The sequence below is a fragment of the Taeniopygia guttata genome, chromosome 34 (assembly GCF_048771995.1).
Source record: "Taeniopygia guttata chromosome 34, bTaeGut7.mat, whole genome shotgun sequence".
NCBI lineage: Eukaryota > Metazoa > Chordata > Aves > Passeriformes > Estrildidae > Taeniopygia > Taeniopygia guttata.
Genome location: NC_133059.1, coordinates 506696 through 529565, shown reverse-complemented (window position 1 = coordinate 529565; position 22870 = coordinate 506696). Strand labels below are relative to the sequence as shown.

At 49.5% G+C, this 22870-nt stretch overlaps 2 protein-coding genes across 2 annotated transcripts in view; one reads left to right on the top strand and one right to left on the bottom strand.

Moving 5' to 3' along the window:
* LOC121468955 (uncharacterized) overlaps positions 1 to 22870 on the bottom strand; it is a 2238800-nt gene that overhangs the window by 2183025 nt on the left and 32905 nt on the right. The window lies entirely within an intron of this gene.
* LOC140681326 (uncharacterized) lies at positions 697 to 8904 on the top strand. The gene is made up of 3 exons (XM_072920964.1): positions 697 to 759; positions 1909 to 2082; positions 8176 to 8904. Exons 1-3 carry the CDS (start codon positions 697 to 699, stop codon positions 8902 to 8904), a joined length of 966 nt encoding a protein of 321 aa, XP_072777065.1.

The following is a 22870-nucleotide window of genomic DNA, read 5'->3' as shown; positions in this document are numbered from 1 at the left end:
AGTAAATTACCCCTTAAGTTAATGTTTTAAAAGGCTGTGCAGCTCCGTGTAGCTGCAGGCAGCGTAGCTCTGCAGTTTTTAAAACTCGCGCGGCAGCGGCAGACGCGGCAGTGCCGGCTCGGAGGGAGCGGGGGGCTCTGCATGCGTCTGCCCTTCGCAGCGGTGCGGGGCGGCTTCGGTTTCCCCGCGGCGGGAGGGGGAAGCGGAGGAGGCTCCGACTTACGCCGATAGCGGCGGGGGCGGCGGCGGCTCCGGTGGCGGCGGGGGGAGCCCGGCTCGGCTTTCCTGCCACACACGGGCAGCGGGAGAGCCCGGCTTGGCTTTCCTGCCACGCACGGGCAGCGGGGGAGCCCGGCTCGGGCTTTCCTGACACGCACGGGCGGGGGGGGAGCCCGGCTTGGCTTTCCTGCCACGCACGGGCAGCGGGGGAGCCCGGCTCGGGCTTTCCTGCCATGCACGGGCAGCACTGGTCGCCGCTCAGCCACGTGGCGTGGGGAAACCCGGTCCTGCAGGCGGCAGTTTTAAAAACAGCACAAGCTGCTGCTACTACTCTGCAGGGCTGAAATCTAAGTGCTTTTCGCTTCTCGACCACGGTCTTTGAGAATCGGTAGCGAATTTGTCTTGTTTCTGGTCAATATAAAGTTGTGCTGTACATTTTACGCCTAAAATGAGAGTGGGACAATGAAGAGCTAGATTATGCCAGGCTATAGAGAACATGCCAGCGTGCGGCTGTTCCCTATTAAGACAACTGGCTACAAGGTAAGTACGGGACAGCTGCTACCCCCATACCAAGTTCCTCCATCACAAGCACAAGTCTCGGCAGCCTCCGCTCCCCCCCTCCCCCCCCCCATCCAGATCAGTCTGCACCACCACCTAATACACAAGTCTCCAATGCAGGCGCTCCGGGACCGTCCCAACCCCCACCCCCCCCTCCACACAGCCCGGGGAAACACACACACGCATGCCACACCGGGAAAAGCACGTCCCCTCCTGCCAGTAGAACTCGGCAAAAAAACAAGGAAAGGAACACGGGAGATGTAAGGGCTTTCAAAAAGGAAATGGGAAAATTGATGGATGATCCATTGGAGGTGGCAGAAAGGTTGGACGAATTTTTGGAAAATAGTATATATTCATATGATGATATCTCGGCTATATTAAGATCCTTGTTTAACACTGAAGAGCGAGATATGATAAGGCAGGCTGCTATCAAGGACTGGGAATTCAGGAACCCCCAGGGTGGGAGCAGGGCAGAAAAGTGGCCAGAACAAAGACCATCATGGAATGCTCAGGTGGAAGCAGACCGGGAAAAAAAAAAAAAAAAGATCAGACTAAGGAGTATGGTAATACAAGGTATTCGAAGAGAGGTTCCAAAGGGACAAAATATTAGTAAGGCACTGGGAGAATGCCAGGAGAAGGATGAGACTCCTACAGACTGGCTGGAGAGGCTTAGGAAAAGTCTTCAAATGTATTCTGGCACTGACCTTGACTCCCCTGTGGGAACGGTCCTTTTAAAAACACAATTCCTCGCTAAATCATGGGAAGACATTCGAAGGAAGTTAGAAAAAATAGATAATTGGCAAGAGAAGAGCTTACAAAGAACTATTGAGGGAAGCACAAAAAGTGTATATGACAAAAGGAAAAAAGAAACTGGACCCAGACCGGGTGGCAGGGATAATTGCATTGCCCCCTCCCCAGACAAAAAGAAAAGTCAGGCAATTGCTGGGACTTTTGGGCTTTTGCAAACAATGGATCGAAGGGTACAGTGAAAAGGTAAGATTTTTATATGACAAACTTACCACAGACAGACTTAAGTGGACCAATAAAGATAAAGAGAGCTACAGAGGATTGAAAGAAACCCTCATGGCAGCTCCAGTATTGAGTCTCCCTGACCTAAAAAGGCCCTTTCAGCTCTTTGTAGATGTGAACAACCACATTGCACACGGAGTTCTGACCCAGGACTGGGCAGGGGCCAAAAAACCAGTTGGATATCTGTCCAAACTCCTGGACCCTGTCAGCAGGGGATGGCCCACCTGCTTACAAGCAATTGTGGCAGTAGCAATATTAGTGGAAGAAGCCAAAAAGGTAACATTCGGGGCTTCATTAACCATTTACTCCCCTCACAATGTGAGAAGCATCTTGCAGCAGAAAGCTGACAAGTGGCTGACAGATGCCAGGCTCCTGAAATATGAAGCTATTTTAATCCATTCCCAGGACCTGGAGCTAAAAACTACCCCAGCACAAAATCCTGCCCAGTTTCTGTTTGGGGCAGTCCTAGGGCATCCTCCCCATGACTGTGCTGAAATGGTAGAATTACAGACCAAAATACGACCTGATTTAGAAGAAGAAGAACTCGAAGAAGGGGAAAAATGGTTTGTAGATGGGTCTGCCAGGGTGATAGACAAGAAAAAATCAGGATATGCAGTCATAGATGGGAGGACGGGAGGGGTGATAAAATCTAGGCCCCTGAATGCAGGGTAGTCAGCTCAGGCATGTGAACTGTATGCAGTATACAGGGCTTTGCTGAGTCTTGAAGGGAAAAAGGAGACAATTTTCACTGATTCCAAATATGCATTGGGGAGGGGGGTGCACACCTTTGAGAAAATCTGAGAAAAAAGAGGTCTGCTAAACACACGAGAAAAAGGATTGATTCATGAAGAAATAATTAAACAAATCCTAAAAGCCATTAGAGGGCCAGAAGCTATTGCTATAGTCCATATAAAAAGACACCAAACCAAGATGCAATTCAGGACTCGGGGGAACAATTTAGCAGACAAAGAGGCAAAAAGTGCTGCTTTGCTAAAGGTAAGTGCCCCAGAGATTTAAAAAAAAAAAAGGGGACGCTCAAGAATTCCCCCCCACCCCTCTGGAACAGAGACAGAGGCTTATCAAAAGATCGGGAGACAGTTAAAAGGAGGTAAGTGAAAGTTACCAGATGGGAGGGAATTATTGTCAAAGGAATACACTAAGAAGATTAAAAAAAAAAATATATATATATTTTTACACCAACAGACACACTGGGGGGCCCAAGCTCTGGCAGAGCAGTTCCTGAAATTCTTCAGCTGCAAAAGTATATGTAAATTGGCTAAACAAGAAGTACAAGGGTGCGTAACTTAGATAAAAATACCACACCCCATAGCACCCTCCGAGTTCTGGGCCACTCAAAAAATTAATCAAATGCAAGGAGTCCAATTAGCCAAATTGGTGTTAAAAACAAATGTCATAAATAAAATACATCCCATTAGCCTTATTAAACATAAGAACTATGCCTCATTCTGAAATGGGATTTCCACCTTCTAAAGTGTTACATGAGATACCTTATACCCATAATATGCCTGTAGGGCACCCGGGAGTAAAGAATAGACAGATACAATCATACCTGATAGCATCAAATAAGGATCTCAAGGGGGTGATCATGCAACACAGCACCCCAACCCCCTCCTTAGACTTTTTAATATATACAGCAATAAGTAAAATACATCCTGAAGACAAAATACTGGTAAAAACATAAAAAGAGTCAACATTCACGCCTCATTAAGAGGGACCCTATATTATCCTTTTAACTACAAATGCTGCTATACAAACTGCAGAAAAGGAGCAGACACACGCGTCAAAAAGTCGATCTCCAGGAGCGGGCACCAGAGTGGAAAATCACTGCCCCCCAGGAACTTGAAGATGATCCTGCCCGGCCAAGTAAAAAACAGAGAACATCTCTATCAAACGTTCTTTGCCAGAAGTGTAACTATTATCCTCTCATACATTTCTCTTACAAATACTGTCATAAAGTTTAAAATGTTCGTTACTGACTTAAATCAAGTGGGTTGTGTGGGAAGTGCTCTGAGCAGGAAGAAAACCTGACTAGCCGTTTTCTAGTAATAGCCACAAGGCTAATATTGTTCTAATTAGATTCAATAATCTAAGTTTTAGGTTTTTTTTTTCTTTCTCTCTTTTTCTCATCTCAAGAGGGATTAAGGGGGAAATTACAAACAAACGCTAAAATTATTATTGTTGAGTGTCATAGATTGAACAACATACCCTGCAGTGCAGACACTAGTAAACTACACCAGTGAGGCATCTTTAAACAGGATATGCAGCTCGGCCTTGGTATGAAACCACAGACAAAGATCCCTGCTGCCAAGAAGATGCCTCACCCCGCCGCTGGATGCACCCCAGTGGGCGCTGGGAACGGCAGAGGGATCCCAGCAGTGGAAGTAGTCCCGGCGAGCCTGAGCCTAACCTTGTGCCTCAGTAACCTCCCAATCCTGAGAAGGGGGAACTCAGTGACAAATACCCAGAAAAAATCGCCTCTTACCTCATAGAACTGCAGCAGGGGCAAGCCTAATAAATGTTGTCTTGACACAAACACTCAACAGAGGGTGTACAAATTCAAAAGAAAATCAAAAACATACCTTGAAAACGGACAGTCAGCTCATAAACCGCATCAAAAGAGCACAAATAGATATAGTTTATAACAAATATATTAGTACTACATGGGTTAGGAAAAACAAAAGTCTGTTTTGTAACTTATTTTCAAGCTAATTCACCGTGTTATAACCCAAACAAATGTGGTATGTGTATAATAGAGAAAACATACCGGGTGGGTGCTAGATAAATGAGTAGTTGAGACAAATAAAAGAAAAACACAAACCCACAAATCTTACCACAGAATCCCAAATGAAGACTAAAATATATATAAACTCTGTAGTTTTATATCGAATAAAATAAAAAGTAGGGCGCAAATTAATAAGTTAATATAAAAGGTGGGGGATTGTTATGTGTAGTAGATATAATTTGCGCCATTTCTAATATGATATATGTGATATTAAATATTTGTTAGAATATACATGTTTGTATTAAGATTTCCCCCCTCACAGGCGCAGGTGAGACTGGGTGTAGATTGGAAACTGATTTACAAGTAAGAAGGTACTCGCCAGGAGATGGGCCATGTATGGGGAGATACAGAAACCCCAGGTGCTGATCGTTCGTGTGAACGACCCGAGATGGATATCATGGAAATCCTGAGGCAGATACATGTGAATACAGCGTTCCCGTAAATTTCATCAAAAGATTCAACAAACTCCAGACAGTGATTTGTTCTCCCTCATCACCGAAAAAGAAAATCTTATTAACATATGGACTCTAAATAGAAGAAAAGACTGATTGCTGAAATCTTAGCCTCAGGCGGAATTTTCCCTATAAAAACTGCTTGTACCAGGATGGAGGTGTGTGGGCATAGAGGAAAACCTCTGCTGAGGCTGACCTCTTTGTTGCACACCCAGGGCCGACCCCGGGCTCGGCTCTGTTCTTTCCTTGTGGCTGGCTAGATAAAATTTGATTGTAAAATAAATATTTTATTTTTCATATTAATTTGGCTGGACAAATTTTCATTTATAACACCTTCTTGCCTTCAGCTGCTGTGCCTTTGTGCCCAAGTGCTGCAGGGCCTTCTTGTGCCACTCCTGCAGCCCCGGTCACTGCCTGTGGGTGCTTATCCTCTGAGAGCTGCTGAGCTTTCTGCAAAATCTTTCCTTTCTGCAGGGACCCAAGCCAAATCCTTCACAGAAAATCCTGATCCTTCCATGTGCACTCTGCATTTCCCAGATGTTGCTTTGTTTTGCTCCTTGTGCTCAGGGTCCCCTGCACAGCCCGTGTGGCAGAGCCGGTGCCTGTCCTGCCGCAGTGTCCAAAGGCGGCCCCCCCGGCGGGCAGGGCCGGCAGCTCCCCGGGGCCGGGCAGCGGCCGGGGCGTCCCGCAGCCTCCTGGGGGCCGGGGGCCACTGCCGGCCCTGCCCGGGGCTGGTGGGCTCAGGCAGCGCCCGGCGCTGAGCCCCGGCTGCCCCACAGCCCCGGCCCGGCCCCGCAGCTCCCCACAGGCCCCCAGCCCTGCTCCCGGTCCCGCACCTCTGCGCCCGCTGCTGCCGCTGCCCACCACAGAGAAACCCCTGACATCCTGACCTCCTGCTTTTCCTCTCCTGGAAACTGGGAATTCAAAGTATCAGCTGGCAAATTGTCAGGATAAGACCCTGCTGAAAAACATCCCCATCCTAAGTATTTTTCTGTTCCTCCTCTTTTCCATCATCCTTTTTCTTACCACATAGATTCCTCCTGCCACTTCTTGCCTGAACCATATTGCTGCACACTCCCCTTCACCCGATCCCTTCCCAGCACACCAACACCATCCATCCCCTGTTGTTCAAATCCCTTCTCCCCTTCCCTTATTGCCCTCCCTGGGTGTCCATGTCCTTAGTTACCTCTGGAGGAATGTGCAAACTACCTCAGCATTCTCCCAAGGGACCCTTCAGAGACATTTTGGGATCATCATCCCTTTGGCCAGGACCCCTCCCTGGCTTTCCCTTTTCTCCCCTCCATGGGTGCCCTGCCATGTTCACTCCCCAAAGATCCCAGGGCACTCACTGATGAGATTTTCAGTGCTCTCTCCCTGCTGACTCTTCACAGACCCCCCTGATGTGTCACTCGTCTGTCTCCTGGTCACTCCTGGGTCCCCAATCAATCCCCGGTGCCGCTGCCAGCCAAGGGAGCCGATCACCCAAAGTGGGTGAGGCACCTTCAGCTGCACTCCCTGCCCCAGGGTGTGCGGGAAAATTGACATCACCAGAGGATTCTGTCCACAAAGCAGACAGAGGAGTCCTGTGAAATTAATTTCATTTCTAAAAATGGGAGAGGCCATGGGACATTCCCCATGGGATCTCTCCAATTGTTGGAGGACACAGCCTCCCTTTAATCCTAATTCTCCTGGCCACATCTCCCTCTGCTTTCCCCATTGGCTGAAGCACTTGAGAGCTACAGACTTCCTAATCCACCTACTACATACTCCCTTAGTATGCTCCCTGCTTTTATATAGCAAATGATATTCATGGCTCTGTTAAGTCTTTGTTGTTCTTCTGGAAGTTCATGAATAGAGCAGGGCCTTGGCTGAGCAGCAGTCTGTGTCATCAATTAATAACATTTTCTGAAACCAAGGCTTCTCCTGTCACTTCCTTACATGAAAGTTGCTTGACCCTATCTCCGAGCAGATCCAGAGCATCTGTTTGTAGGGACACTTTGCTCTTGCTCCTTTCATGGGGGTCCCCCGTTTGCGGGACATCCCCCCTGGAGCAGGGTGTCCCCTCTTTGCTGCAGGCGCAGCCCTCAGGCAGAGCTCAGCCAATCAGAGCCCGCGGCGCTGATGACTCACCAGTTGCCAGGCAGACTCGCAGCTCCCCGCGTTCCCCACCTGGACCCCACCTGCGCCTCCCCCTCGGCCCCATCGCCCCCGCGAGGGGAATTTGGGGAGGTGGGAGTGGGGCAGCGCCAAGGCCGGGCCCCCCCGCGCTGTCCTGGCGGGAGCGGCTGCAGTGGGGACCGAGTGCGGGCGGGAGCGGCCGAGAGCCCAGCGCTGCCCCAGCCCGACCTGCCCCAGCTCCATCCCTGCCCCTCGGCTGGGATGCTGTGGGTCTGGGGGGAAGAGGGAGCCGGCAGTGGGTGCTGGGCCTGGGGGCAGGAGGAGAAGGGAAGGAGAAGCAGGCTTGAGGAACAGAATGGTCAAACGATGCAGGTGGCAGGAGAAGGTGGGATTGTGCAGGAGAAGGAGGAATAGCAGGAGAAAGAGGAGTGTAAGGATGAGAAGATATACAAGAGGAGGAGGAGGAGGAGCAGAAGGAGGAAGCAGCACAAGGTTTCACTCCTCCCTGTATCTGCAGCCTCCCCCCAGCTCCAGGAGCGTTGCTTCCCCCACATGCAGCAGGTGACTGTGGAGGGGGATCCAGGATTTTCCCAGGGTGAATCTTGGTGTTTCTGAGCTTTCTTGGGCTAAATGTTGGTGCCTTGGTTTTATGTGGCAGCTGAATCTTTATGTTTTGGAGTAGGTTTTTGCTGGCTTGTGATGTTTGGGGAGTTTTTGATCTGTGTCTTGAAGTTTGCGAGATTTTTGAGCTAAATCTTGATGTTTTGGAGGTTTTTACAAACACAAGATTCTCAATGACTTCCTGAGATGAACTTGGGCAAGGAGGAATCTCCAGTCCAAGGTGCTCTCCTCTTGTTTTTTTCCCCAAACCAGGATTTTTCATTCCCTGGGCGTGTCTGGATGGAGGAGGAGGAAAAGCCCCGGAGATGCTGCAGGAGGAGGAGCTGCAAACCCAGCCCAGGGAGCTGCGGGGAGGAAAGAGCCTCCCTGAGCCAGGAAGGCGGGCGGAGATCCAGCCGGAGCTCGGAGCTGGTGGAGAAGTCTCATGGCAGGGAGAAGCCCCACAAGTGCTTGGAATGTGGGAAGGGTTTCAGCCAGAGATCCAGCCTGATCCGGCACCAGAGGATCCACACTGGGGAGAGGCCCTACGAGTGTGGGGAGTGTGGGAAGAGGTTTCGGACCAGCTCCGATCTCCTCGTACATGAGCGGAGTCACACAGAGGAGAGGCCCTTCCGCTGCCCCGACTGCGGGAAGGGCTTCAACCGCAACTCCCACCTCACTGTGCACCGGCGCATCCACAATGGGGAGAGGCCCTACAAGTGTGGGAAGTGTGGGAAGAGCTTCAGACAGAGGTCTGGCCTGATCGAGCACCAGGTGATCCACACTGGGGAACGGCCCTATGAGTGCTTGGAATGTGGGAAGAGCTTTGGGCGGAGCTCAGACCTGAGAACACACCAGCGCATCCACACTGGGGAGAGGCCCTACGAGTGTCCCCAGTGTGGGAAGAGGTTTCAGAGAAGCTCCCATCTCCTCCTACATGAGCGGAGTCACACAGAGGAGAGGCCCTTCCGCTGCCCTGACTGCGGGAAGGGATTCAACCGCAACTCCCACCTCACCAGGCACTGGCGCATCCACACCGGGGAGAGGCCCTACGAGTGTGGGAAGTGTGGGAAGAGATTCTTCAGGAGCTCTCACTTGACCCAGCACCAACGGAGGCACCACTAACTGAAGCCCTGTGAGTGCCTGGAGTGAGGGAGGAGCTTGGAGTGAGGGAAGAGAGTGAGGGAAGAGCTTGGAGTGAGGGAAGAGAGTGAGGGAAGAGCTTGGTGCGCTGCTCCAGCTCCATCCCCCATGGGAGGATCCGGGCTGGATGATCCCCAGTGACCCCCGTTGGGCAGAGCCCTGCTGATCCGTGGTCCTGGTGATCCCTTTTCGGTGTGGGGAAGGTGTTGGCTTCTTCTCCTTGTGCTGCTGTGATTTGGGTGGGTTCCCATGGATGGGGTAGAAGGTGAGTGGGGGGTCCTGGTGCACTGCAGGGGGCTCATGGCTCGGGGGGGTCCCAGCGCTTTTGGGGAGTCAGGGAAGTGGGGAAGCAGTGAATGGGGGGGGTCCCAATAAACTGGGGGGGGGGGGCGCTGATGATAAAAGGGGGTCCTGGGAGACAACGGGGGGGAAAGGACCAAATCCTAAGGGACTCCCCTAGTGCTGGTGAACCCCCCGTGCCCCCTCAGCCCTTGGGGTCCCCCACAGTCCCTGCACTGTTCCTGGGGGTCCCGCGGCTCTGGGGGGGGGGGTCAAACCGCAGGGGATGGAACCTCCATCATGGATGGAGGCACAAAGGGGGTCCGGGCCCAGTGCTCGGCGGGGTCGGTGCATGAGGGGGGCCCGGTCCCTGTCCCGGTGCACGGGGGTGGCGCTGCCTGGGGGGTCCCGGTGCTTGTGGGGTTCCCAGGGTTCAAGGGGGGTCCGGTCCCTATCCCGGTGCTTGGTGAGGGGGGGCAGTGCCCGGGGGGCTCCCACTGCTCGGTAATTGGGGGGTGTCAGAATCCAGGACATCCCTCTGGCTGCCCTGGATGGCTCGAGACCCTGGCAGGGGCCACGGAGACCTTGGCACGGTGTCAAGAACACCGGTGGCTTTGGTTTTAGCCCCTGGAGAAAATTGCCAACTTTGTATGAGGAATTACAAGGCACAAGGGTTTGAGTAGCGTGGTAGGTGAATTAACACAGGGTGGAAAAGTAGAATTTTAACACTTTAAAATACGGGGTTCAAGGGGACAAGGTGGAGGGACTTGGGTGTGTCCTGACCTTCTTCTCCTTCTTGTTTTCCTCCGTGTCTTGCTGTGATGGTGACACTTTTCTGTTGGTTGAAGGTAGAGACACACTGTCCAACATAAATGATAGATATTGGCACGGTATTGTAAACACAGTACAGGTAGTTTTTAGTGTAGAAGGCAAACAGCGCCCTGAGGGCAGGGAGACTGCCACAGACCGACCTGCTAGACAGAGCTCAGCAGAGCGGACAAAGCTGTTAGAGAAAAGGGAAAATAAACGTCCCTGAGAAGCAAAGCTCCGCATCTCGACTCCTTCTCTGCCCGCGCGGGCTGGGAGAAAAGGACTTTTCACAATCTCGGGGTCATCTTGACGCCCAGAAAACCGAGAGGGGGTCTCTACTCGTCCTAGTGCCCAGTGAGGGGGGTCAGTGCTCGAGGGGGGTTCGGGGGCACTGAAGGGGGTGCGGGTGCGGTTTTTGGGGGGTCCCGGCACCCCCCAGGGCAGGGTCAGTGCCCAGCAGCGGGGGCTGCCTGGGGACCCCCCCGGCCCCCAAATCACAGCCAGGTCTCCTGCAAGGCACTGAGGGGAGGCTCGTTCACCCCCCCGCCCCCACCAGCGTCGCCACACGCCTTCCCAAAGTGTCCCCAAGTGCTCCCAAAGTGCCCTCAGAATGTCCCCGAGTCTCTGCAGAGGTGACACCGGCCTGATGACGGCCCAGTGGTGATGTTGCTCTGTGCACAGCAGCCTCGGGATGTCCTCCATGGCTCTTTGGCACCGCTCGGCCACTGCACAGCCACCGTGGCCAGGAGAGGGACAGAAGAAGAGGGTGTTGATGTCCCCAAGTGTCCCCAGCAGGTGACGCGTGGCCAGGTGGGCACTGGCCTCCCACAGCTGCTCAGCCTCGGCCGCTCTGGCCACCAAGGCCGCACGGAAATCGGGACACCTCCGTTGTCCCCTCCAGGGCAGCCTCGATGTCCCTGAGCCGGCGCTGCAGCTCCCGGGGGAACGCGGTGGCTTTGTCACACGCGGCCACCAAGTCCCCCAGCAGCCCCAGGTGCAGCTCCAGCCGCTGTCCCCTCCCGGTGGCCGCATCCCTGCAGGCGTCGCGGAGCTCGGTGGCCGCCTTGGCCAGCCGGGCCCAGCTGTCCATGAGCCTGTCCAGCACACGCCTGGCGCTGGCCAGGGCTCTCACACAGGCTCAGGTGGTCCCTGGGGTGTCCCCGAGGTTGGCCAGGGTCCAGCCCAGGGAGGGGACAGGCCGGTGGCCCAGGGAGGGGACACGGTAGTGGCGCAGGGCGTCCTGGAGGTGAAAGATCAAGGTCCCCACAGCCACCCGCAGGAACTCTGGGGACACGGCCAGCAGCACGTCCCTGTGCGGCCTGGCCGCGGTGGCCATCAGTTCTCTCAGGGTGGCCACCAGCTCGCCCAGTGTGGCCACCACGGCCACCATCGCCTCCAGCAGCTGGTGGGGGGACAGCTGGGGAGGGGACAGGAGAGGTGTCAGGGGCCTGGTGGCAGTTGTGGCCTCCTACAGTGGCCCCTGTGCCCTCCCGTGGTCCTGTTTGTCCCCTTTCTGGGGGGCTCTGCTGTCCCCTCTGTCCCTTTTGTCACCCTCTCATCTCCCACTGTCCCCCCCTGTTCCCACCTACCACCCTCGGTCCCCTCCACCCCTCTGCCACCCCCGTGTTCCCTCTGCCACCCCCGTGTCCCCCCAGTCCCCTCCCACCCCCCCGCCGGGATTGTCGCAGTCCACGGGGCTCCATGGCCGCTGGGGACACTCCAGAGAGGGGACACGGCCGGGGACAGTTGGGGAGACGCGGGAACGCAGCGGGGCTGGAGAGGGGAAACAGGAAGTGGTGAGGTCCTCGCCCCGGCCCCGGCTCACCTTTGGCCACTTTTGGGAGATCCTGAGGAGATTTTGAGGAGGTCCTTGGTGAGCTTTGGGGGGTCCCAGGTGAGCTTTGGGGGGTCCCAGGTGAGGTTTGGGGGGTCCTAGGTGAGGGTTTGGGGTATCCCAGGTGAGGTCTAGGGGGTCCCAGGTGAAGTTTGGGGGGTCCCAGGTGAGAATTCCCAAGGATTTGGGGTTTCCCACCTACCCAGGTGAGGTCTAGGGGTCCTAGGAGAAGTTTGGGGGTCTCAGGTGAGAATTTGGGGGGTTCCAGGTGAGGTTTGGGGGTCCCAGGTGAGGTTTGTGGGGTCCTGAGGAGATTTTGGAGGGGTGCAGGGGAGCTTTAGGAGGCCCCAGGTGAGAATTCCCAAAGATTTGGGGGTTCCCAGGTGAAAACAGCTCGGGGGGGCTGAGGGGGGAGGGGCTGGGGAGGTTTCGGGGTGTGTCCCATGGGTGGGGGCGGGGCGGTGAGGGAGGGTCCGGGGGAATTTAGGGGGGTGGGAGTGGGCAGGACGAACCCCCAGACACTGACCACGCCCTCTTTAGACCCCGCCTTGTGTTTTGGCCCCGCCCCTTGCTGCTGGACACGCCCACCGACGCTCCGCCCCCTCAGGCCCCGCCACTCCCAGTTACCAGCTCCGGGTTCTGGCCCCGCCCCCTCCTGAAGCCCCCCCCAAATGAGCCTTGGCCCCGCCCCCGGATAGATTTTTATCAATGGAAACCAAAAATCGCCACAAATCGACCCAAAAATTCAAACCCAGGGTGCGGGACTGTGTTCTTTATTCTTTCAGTGTCTGTACACACCCCCCCCATCTCACTCCTAACCCCCTTCTCTCCAAGATGTGAATCTCCCCTCCCCCCGCTTCTTTCCCTGCCCCCTTTCACAGACTGTTTAGTATGTTAGTCCTACCCCAAACTCCTCCCCTCTTATTCCCTTTTTGGTTGCTGTTCCTATACCCATCCCCATAAGTTCTTGTATAAAACATCTGCTCGCCCCCCCCCAAGGCGTCTTGGGGCACACGAAATAAACTGAACCTGTTCACCCCAAGTCCCGTGCCGCCTCCATCTGTCCCCGCGCCGATAACTGGGTCTGCAGAGCATTTACAGGGGGACTGGCCGCCCGTTCTCTCCCCCCGCCGCCCAGCACGCCCGCACTCGGTGGTATCGCGGTGAAAGGGGACCGCAACGCAACACTATTTGATCCCAGTTCCATATTTGATCCCTATCTCTAGTTGATCCCAGTCCCTATTTGATCCCAATCTCTCGTTTATGCCAGTCCCTTGTGGGAATCCAGGGCTTCCCTCTGGCTGCCCTGGCAGGTCTGGGACCCTGGCACGGGTCAGAAACCCCCCTGTACAGAGCCCCGAGAGACACTGTCTGTGATCTCTGTCCATGGAGAGGAGTTTTCAATCTTACAGGATGAATTACAAGCTTTGAGTGTTTGATATAAGTAATAATTAAGTGTGACACGGGTGCAAAAGTAAAATTTTAGATTTCTAGATTAGGGGTTCAGAGGGGACAAGATGGAGGAATTGGGTGTGTCTTGTCCTTTTCCTCCTTCTTCATGCTCTCCATGTTTCACTGTTGTGTTGGCATTTTTCTATTGGTTTAGGCTGGGGACACACTGCTCAACGTAGATGATAGATATTGCCACATTATTGTAAATATAGTACACGTAGTTTCTGGTATTTAATGTTTGTACCATCCCATTGAGGGGCAGAGCCCCACACGCTGCCCTGCAGGACAGACCTGCGGCAGGGCAGCAGAACATGTTATAGCTAAGCAAGAATAAACAACCTTGAAAAAAGCACAGACGAATTATGGCTTCTTCTTTGGCAACGGGGCAGAAAGACAGAGACTTTCTACAATCTCGGAATCACCAATAGCCACAGATTCCGACAAATGGCGTCCCTGCGCGGGCATCAGCAAGAAGAACAAGAAAAAACACCAAACAACCTCCAACCTTCATCAGCAGAGAAAAACAAAAAAATAAAGAAAGGAAGAAGAACAGAACACAAATGCTCTCGGCAAATTCCAAGAAGAGAGGGAGCGGAAAGTTCAAGATAAGAACCCGACCTTCACCAAGACAGCTCGTCTGGAGGGCAGCCAGGAGGAGGAAAACCAGAAGCGTGCCTGGGATTTCTCGCCTGTGACCTGCTGGTCGATGAACAGTGCCATCTCCAGACTGACCTCGTGCTGACTCAGCTTTTGGTGAGAATGGTTGAAATTAAGAACAGGGGGAAGGGATGCTCCCAAGGACAGACAAAAATTTTTTTTCAGCCCTACAGGGCAAGACTTCTACCCATCTGATAGAGATAGCCTCAAATGAGATGAAAGCTTTGTTATTGTGGGTGCAGTATAATCACCCGCACACAGATGCACATCTTTTGTTTGAGTTAAATTTTTGGCAAGGGATCAATAAGCAACTGTATTACCGAGCCACAGGAAAAAGAAAAAAAAAAAATAAGACTGCCGCAAAAACTTTTGCCTTCAGCAAGGACAATAAGAGTCATTTTCACAACGCGGCATTTTAGACTAAACAGCTAAGGCTCCTATGGGAGCACAAGGAGGAAGATGGTCCAGCCAGCAGCTTGGGGCAATTTTCCTCACCAGGGGAAGCAGGATTGCCTCCCAAAGAAGATCAGGGGGGGTGGTGTTTCATCATGTCCTGTGTCTCCGGGTTCACACTGTTCCTCAAGACTCCCTCAAATCTCAATTTCTAAGCTCCTCAGCTGCAGAAAATCCCCAGACAGTGAGACAAGCCAGGCACAGACGCAGCCCTCGGTGGGGGAAGGGACTGGCCACTCTCCAAGTCCGAACCCACAGTGGGGGGGCAGCGGCGCCGGCGGCTCCTGGGGGGAGGGTGCAGACGTGAGTGCAGAGCGGAGGGAAAAGTGAGAGAGAGGAGAGAACTCTCGCAGCTGCGCGGGTGGGGAGTTCAAAACAGCCCGCGGTGCAGGCGAGGGGGGGGGGGCAGTGGGAACCACACAGACGCAGGAGGCGGCGGGAGCGCGGATGCAGCGGTCAGATGCCCGGAGCTCCCGGTGATGCGTTCCATGACGAGGGTCTGTGAAAGCGCGAAAGCACCGCCCGACAGGCGCGAGGGAGTAGCTCCCAGTTCGCAGCAGCGGCGCTGGCCAGGCCGGCGGCTGGACGGGGAGTGGTACTCTTCTGTCGCCGTGGCGATGGCAGCGCGCATGCGCGAGACGGTCAAACGAAACCCCGAAGTCGGGGCGGGGATCTCTCGCATCTCGAACGCACGGGCGCCAGCCAGCCGTCCGCAGACTGCGCGGTGGCCGCGGGGGGAGACCCGAGAGGCGCGGGGCTGCAGCAGCGCAGAACGCGGCGAGCGCGCGCTGATGACGTCAGCAGAGTGCCGAATTACGCTGGGCTCCGGCAGTGGCTCAGGGACCAAGTGGGCTGACCCAAAGTGAGACCGGGGTGGTGCCAGGCCTGACAGAGAGAATGGGGGGGGGACGTTCCCGAGGAACGGCCGCGCGGAGCCGGTGCAGGCGGGCGCGGTCGGTGCGGGGGTTCCTTCCCTTGTTCCCATGGCGACACAGACAGAGAGGCTGCGCATGCGTTTGCGAGAGTTAAAGCGAACGCGGAAGTGGCTGAGAATGTGGGTGCTGGGTTTGGAGAGGAGGATTGCAGGAGCGGGTTCGGCACAGCTGACAGCTGGTGTGAGCAGGGAGAGCAAGCAAGAGAGAGGCGCAGCCATCCTAACGCAGGCAGAAGCGGTGTTTGACTGCACCAGAAATGCTCCCAACGCTCTCATGCCGGTGCAGATGGGGGCTGAGCAGAGCCAGTTGCAGGGATTTTCGTTGATCACCTCTTCTCCACAGCAGGTGCGAGCGACGCACCACCCATTTCCTTTCATCAGCGGCGGCAAACAACAAAATCACAACGGCCACAGCAAACAACCTTTTACAAGCAGCAAATATCCTACAGCAATGCTGAGGGATTGGACTCCCAATTTTCACCCTGAAATGAAATTCAATCTGTCAGTCGCTTTTTGAAAACCAGTAAACACAAGGCCTTTTTTAAATCTCCCCAATGTTTCTAAACACTAACCCCAGATTTTTCAGCTAGGTCACAGAATTGATCGAGCAGACACGCCCAGCCGGTGTGATGATAAGTAATGATTGTGGAACACAATGTGAAAAAGAGATATCATAATGAAAATTGATATAGAGAATTAAATAGCATGAAATGTTAGTAATTTATTATATTAAGGTTTAAGTTAGGTTGTATTTTAACATTTTATTAATGATAGAATTGATTTTTATATAGTTGGTTTGCGTTTAAGTTAAGTATTGTTTAATTAGAGTATATCACTTTAAGTTTATTTTAAGTTTGGGCCCTGAAGAAGTTAAGTTTATAAAGGTTTAATTGATGATGGATTTATATATTATTAATTTGATACATACGGATTTCGTAAAGTTAATATAATTTAGGGATTCTTTACTAAGATTGTTATATATTGAGTTTAAGTACTGTTTGATTCAAAAATTATTTTAAGTTTTTCAAAGGTCAAGTTTATTTGGCAGCAAGGTTTAGTTGTTTTTCTTTGAGAATGAGAAGGTTTTGACTGAAACAGTTCACAAAGTAATAATGAACATTGATTTAAGGAGAAGTTATTGGATTTATTGGATTCTTGGTTTTGTTTTAGTATTTTCTGTTTTATTATAAGTTTATCAGTATATAAGAGTTGTAAAGGAATTTATTTTGAGTTTTCTGAGATTTATTTCATTGTTTAAAAATCAGTTTTATAGTCTGTTATTTCTTTGTATAATGATGCAAAGGGTGTTTGTTTTCAAATCCTTTATTTTTAACTATTTAAGTGTTCTGTAAATGTTATTGTTAAGAAATTTTATCATGTTATCAGGTGAAGATTTGTGCTTTGTTTTTTCATAGTGAATTTTCATATGTTTTATTATTGTTTATGTAATCTTATCCAGGTTACATGCCAGTTCTGAAGTCTCATTTTGGATTTTAACTGTATTGTGCATTTTTCTAGGTGAACTTCCTGATTTGTTTTTATATCTCTTGTGAGTGGAATCATTGCATTTCTATTTTTTATCATTCTCAAATGTTTTTCAGAAAATCTCAGAGAGAGGTGCCTGAAGCATTCTGACAACCTCTTGTCATTGTTAATCTTACGATTTCTTCAATTGACATACTTTTCCTTCAAAAGAGTTTCAAGAAAAATGAATCTTTGTGTCATTTGATCAGTTTATCGGTTTGAACTTCAAGTGTTTATTTTATAAGAAAATGTTATAATAGGTTGTTATGTTTTAAGTATTATATATGTATTGTTAGTGTAAGTTTTGTTTTATATAATATGTTAAGGGACATCTCTCCAGTTTAAAGTTTGGGTCCTGGCCAGACCCTGATTTTAACTTGGACAGATGAGTTTGCCAGCAAAATTCAGAGGTTTCTGCACAAAAGTGAATGATATGCAGGTCATTTTTGACCCATCAATTTGATTCTACAAATGTTACAGCTGACACTGTTTTGAGGTGAAACTTGCCAGCCCTGCCCGGGAAGGGATGCCAAGGATTTTCACTGGAAACAAATGTTTCAGTTGTTTGCAGACTCTGAACCGCTGGCACAATGTTTCTAATGATCATGCTTTGTTCATTTTTATATATGCTATTTAGAATATCTTTCTTTTGAATTTTCTTGAATTGTTATCGATTTTGATAAGTTTTATGCATTTTATTATTGAGATATTTTGTCTTGTTCTATATTATGTTTTATATTTCAACTTTCTTGTTTCAAAAGAGAAGAAGAGAAAGAGAGAAAAAAGGAAAAAGAAAAAAGAAAAGGAGTGAAGAAGTGCCTGAAATAAGGCTGAAATGAGGTTGAAGATTTTGTATGTTTTAATCTCTTGATATAATTATTTTGTAGACTTGATTTTGCTGATCATTGAGAAAAATATGAGGAGAGTGCTAGACACTGGACAGATAAAATTGAAAGAAAGAAAAAAAAAAATCGTTCAAATAAGTAGCTTTGAGCAAGGATTTTGTTAATGTTTCCACAGAAGTTGAAAGTGAGGTTTTTTAGTTTGCAGACCCTCAAAAACAATTCTTACAGATTTAGAGATGGGAGCTCAGATCATTATTGTGGCAGAGACCAGATTGCTGACAATGTCAGGCAAAGATTTCTTAATCATTCATTTACATTTAAAGAAAAAATATTTTGAGTGGACAATCCAAAGTCGCAAGATTTTTCAATCACGTTGTTAGGGCATTCAGAAGTTCGCACAGTTCGTTTTCCAACACACAAAATGTTAAATGTAAAAGTGAGTTTCAGGGAAAAAACAAAAAAGAAGCCAGGAACCAGTGGAAGGAATGACAGTATTCACTGATGGTTTGGGAAAAACTCACAAATCAGTGGTCACATGGAAAAATCAAAAAACAGGGAAATGGGAATCAAATATCAAAATGATACAAGGTTCACCACAAGTTGCAAAATTGGTAACAATAGTCAGGGGTTTTTCAGTTATTTTAGGAACCCTCAATCTGATCACAAGTTTAGTGTATGTTGCAAATGTGGTCAAACAATTAGAGAAATCGCTTTTAAAACATACAGACAAGGAAATTTTATATTCATATCTATTATGCATGAAAATAATCCTAGAAAAACAGAGAACATTAATAAACACATCAGAGTGCATTCTTCACCTCCGAGGTTTTTAGTAAAAGGGAATGCTCATGTAGATAGGCTCACAATGCCCATCTTGCAGACACTGCCAGACATTTTTGAGCAGGCAAAATTGAGCCGTGCATGTTTTTACAAAAATGCACAGGCATTGATGGGAACCTTTCACCCTTCTGAAAGTCAGACAAAGGAAATCTGCTTGCCAGAGTGCCAGTTTGTGCAATCTCCTGTATTTGCAGGAGTGGCCAATCTGAGAGGTTTGTAAAAGCCTTCAGCTGTGGCAAGCTGATGTCACAAAATACCCATCTTTTGAGAGGCTCGAAAATATCCATATTTCAATTGATACATTTTTAGGGGCGATTTTTGCATCATATACAGGGGAGACCACAGAACATACCTGCAAACATTTTTTATAAGCATTTACATCATTAGGAGTGAAACAAGAAATAGAAACAGATAATGGTCCAATTTACACAAGCAAGGTGCTTGACAAATTTTTGAAAAAACAGAGAGTCAAACATATTTTCAATATTCTTCATTCTCCCTCAGGTCAAGCAAGCAAAGAACACATCACACCCTGAAATCCACTTGAATAGACAGAAAAGGGAGGAGGCAGGGTTGAACAAATGTGTTGAATTTTTTAAATGGTTTTTTCTCAAAGCCCACTCTACTAATTGTCAGATATGTTACATACAGCCCACAGGAAAAACTAAGGGAAAACCCTTTCGATTTGATCAGAAACCCAGAGTCAGGACAGATTGAAGGTTCATTTACATTGATAACTTGGGGCGAGGGTTTCGCTTGTGTTTCTATAGGACGAGGACTGAAGTGAATGCCAGCAAAGCACATGTAACCTTATCGGGTGCAGACGCCAGTGGACGTGGACCCGAGAAGCAGAGAAGCAAGCACGCAGACGAAGGCAGACAACAACGCTGCAGACGTCTCGTCGGACGACGATTGATCACCCAGAGACTTGGGGTTTTTTCTGAGAAATCAAGTGTTGTTTGGGTGTTGCTGCATTGCGGGGTTTCTCACAGAGGGTGGGGACATGGACATGGGATTCAGACAGATAGTGTTCATGTGCTTCATTCTTTCACCTGTTGCCTTGGGCAACAGGACAGATTTTCCCATGAGACAACCAAGGGAAAAAGTGTGGGAGACTTTGGCAAAAGCAGCTGGTCTGGACAGCATTTGCCTGACCCATTCGAAACCAGAGAAACCATTTTCAACATGCTTGGTAGGTGTGCCAGTGGAGGGATGGTCAGTCCCAGGGGACATCCTTCCAGGGGTTCTGAAGTTTCTTTCAGACCCTGTGGAGGGATGACATGTTTGGACACAATTCCTTCCTGTGGCTCACTTTGAACCTCTGGATTTGGACATTTTTGGGTCAACAAAAATGAAATGGTGCATCAAATTTAATTCATCAGGAGTGACAAAAACAGATAATCATACAATAGATGTCACTCCGAATCAGCCTTTTTATAAAAATGCGTCATCTTGGTGCAATCATACCAAAATGACAAGCAAACCATCCTTTCAACATCCAGCCACTTTACCGAAGGGAATGTTTTTCATTTGCGGGGACAGAATTTGGCCTGATATCCCTGCAAAAATCAAGGGTGGTCCATGCAGCATTGAAAGATCTTTTGTTAACACACAGCAAAACCTTGATAAGAGAGCGAGGAGAAAAAAAATCTGATGAATGAAGTAATCCAAATTGTGACAATGATAATGTTAATACCAAGAAAAAAGGCTCGGAAAAACTGAGTGGTTCTGCTTTCACAGCAGGTGGCATCAAAAAGAGCCTTGGTGCAGTTGGATCAAAAGAGGTTGTGGGCAGAGTAAAGATGCCCATGTCATTTCTTTTGCATCGAATGATTTGTTATCTAGCAGTGAGAAATGAGAACAAAACAGTAATTGAACATCTATTGTAAACACATGGACACAAGAGTGATAAATTTAAAGAGGTATCAGAGGACCAAACACACCTGGAGAAAAATTAAATCATAGGTAGATGGTGTGTTCAATTTGTTTCACCTTTCACAGTTGTAGAAAAGAGATTTTGAAAATAGTTGTATGTAATTATAAGGTATTGTAAATCTTCTGATGCTTGTGCTGTCCTTGCCTCAGTGCATGAGGCAGACCATGGACAAAGTTGTCAAAGAGGTGTTCTTGGTTCAAAAAGGAAAGGATCCCTTGAACAATATAGTCCAAATTCTGATGATGATGTTTCTACCTGGGACAAGTCTCGGAGAATTGCAGTAGCAATTTTCTCACCCCAAGCAGCATCAGGGGCGGCCTTGACACAATTGGATCATATAGCATGTTGGTTGAGCAAACGCAGTCATGCCATTTCGTTTGCACTGAGTGACATGTTAACAGACATCAACAGTGCAAGGCAAGCAGTGCTTCAAAACAGGGCGGCAATTGATTATTTGCTGCTGACACATGGGCACGGATGTGAGGAATTTGAGGGGATGTGCTGCATGAACTTGTCCAATCATTCATGAAAATATAACACAAATATAAAATAGTATTAGCAAATTGAACAAAGTTACAGGGTCCTGGTGGGATGATTTGTTTAGCTTTTTTGATATCTCACCATTGTGGAAAGAACTTTTGAAAATAGCATTTTATATTCTTATAGGGCTTGTAGTTCTTCTGCTTGTTCTACCATGCATTTTCGTGTGTATTCGAAAGACCTTGAATAGCATGATAAAGCGGGTGTTTCTGGTTCAAACAGAGAGGGGAGATGTCGGAACTCAAAATGTCCCTCAGACATTTTTAGAGGTTCCAGGCCTTGGTCAGAAGCATTTTAGACCCTGGCAAGCAGCTGAGAACAGCTGTGATTTTGAGTTTGAACCATGGAATGAATTACCAACTTTAAAGGTGGAACAAGCAGTCACAGAGGGTTAGATGATATAGTAAAAGTAGTCACAAATTAGAGGGTAAAATTTTTTAGTATTGTACAGGGGGGTTTTAACACCTGTACAGGGGGGTTTTACTTTGTACAGGGGGGTCAGGAGTTCTAAGATGGAGGAAAGTGGACCTGATCCTGTTCTTCCTCCTTCTTCTTCCTTACCTCCATGTTCTTGGTGATGTTGGCATTTTTCTATTGGTTTAGGCTAGGGACACACTATTCAACGTAGATGATAGATATTGGCACATTATTGTAAATATAGTACACGTAATTTCTGGTATATAATGTTTGTACCATCCCACTGAGGGGCAGAGCCCCGCACGCTGCCCTGCAGGACAGACCTGCGGCAGAGCAGCGGAACTTGTTATAGATAAGCAAAAATAAACAACCTTGAAAACAGCACAGACGAACTATGGCTTCTTCTTTGGCAACGGGGCAGAAAGACAGAGACTTTCTACAATCTCGGAATCACCAACACCCACAGATTCCGACAGGCAGGGTTTCAGCCAGGGATCAGAGCTGGTGGTCCAGGAGAAGCCTCATGACAGGGAGAGGCCCTACGAGTGCTCGGAGTGTGGGAAGAGCTTCAGGAAGAGTTTCAACCTGATCTGCCACCAGAGGATCCACACTGGGGAACAGCCTTACGAGTGTGGGGAGTGTGGGAACAGCTTCAGCCACAGGTCTGACCTGATTGTCCACCAGAGGATCCACACCGGGGAGAGACCCTACGAGTGTCCTGAGTGTGGGAAGAGCTTCTCAGACCGCTCATTCTTTACCCGGCACCAGCGGAGGCACCGGTAAGGGAAGCCCTGTGAGAACCTCACCTGCAGGAAGAGCTTCATGCACTGCTCCAGCTTCATCCCCATCAGAGGACCCACCCTGGTCAGAACCCTGGTGACCCACATGCCCTGTGATACACAGAGGGAAGTGGCTGCTGTTATTTTATTTTGCCTCTTATTATCTTTTATCTTCCTCCCTCCAAAACACAGAAAATTGGGGTTAAAATCAACAAATTCATCAAAAGCATCTAAAGCCTCACATTTTACTTGTGTTTTGAGGAATCTTGGGTTCCAGGAGATATCTGTGAGGATATGGGGGAGTTTGGGGGATATTTGGTTTAGTTGTCTTTATTTCTTGGCACTCCAAAAGATCAGAGGGACTGATCTGTCTGCTCAAATCCACTCAGTGCCACTAAAAACTGCTGAATCGCACCCCAAAATTACTCGATTCCACCACCTCTGAGGGTGAAATTGGGTTGGAAGGGGATTGGGCAATGCGGGATGCAAATCAGGAGGGGTGAGATGAGAATTGGGTGGGGCGGTATGGGTGGGATGGGGATTGGGAGGTGTGAAATGGAGGAAGTACAGCTTGGGAAGGGGTCTTGATGTCCAGGAGGGGTCACATGGGTAGAGGCTGGCATTTGGGAGGTGGGGTGGGGTCTGGAA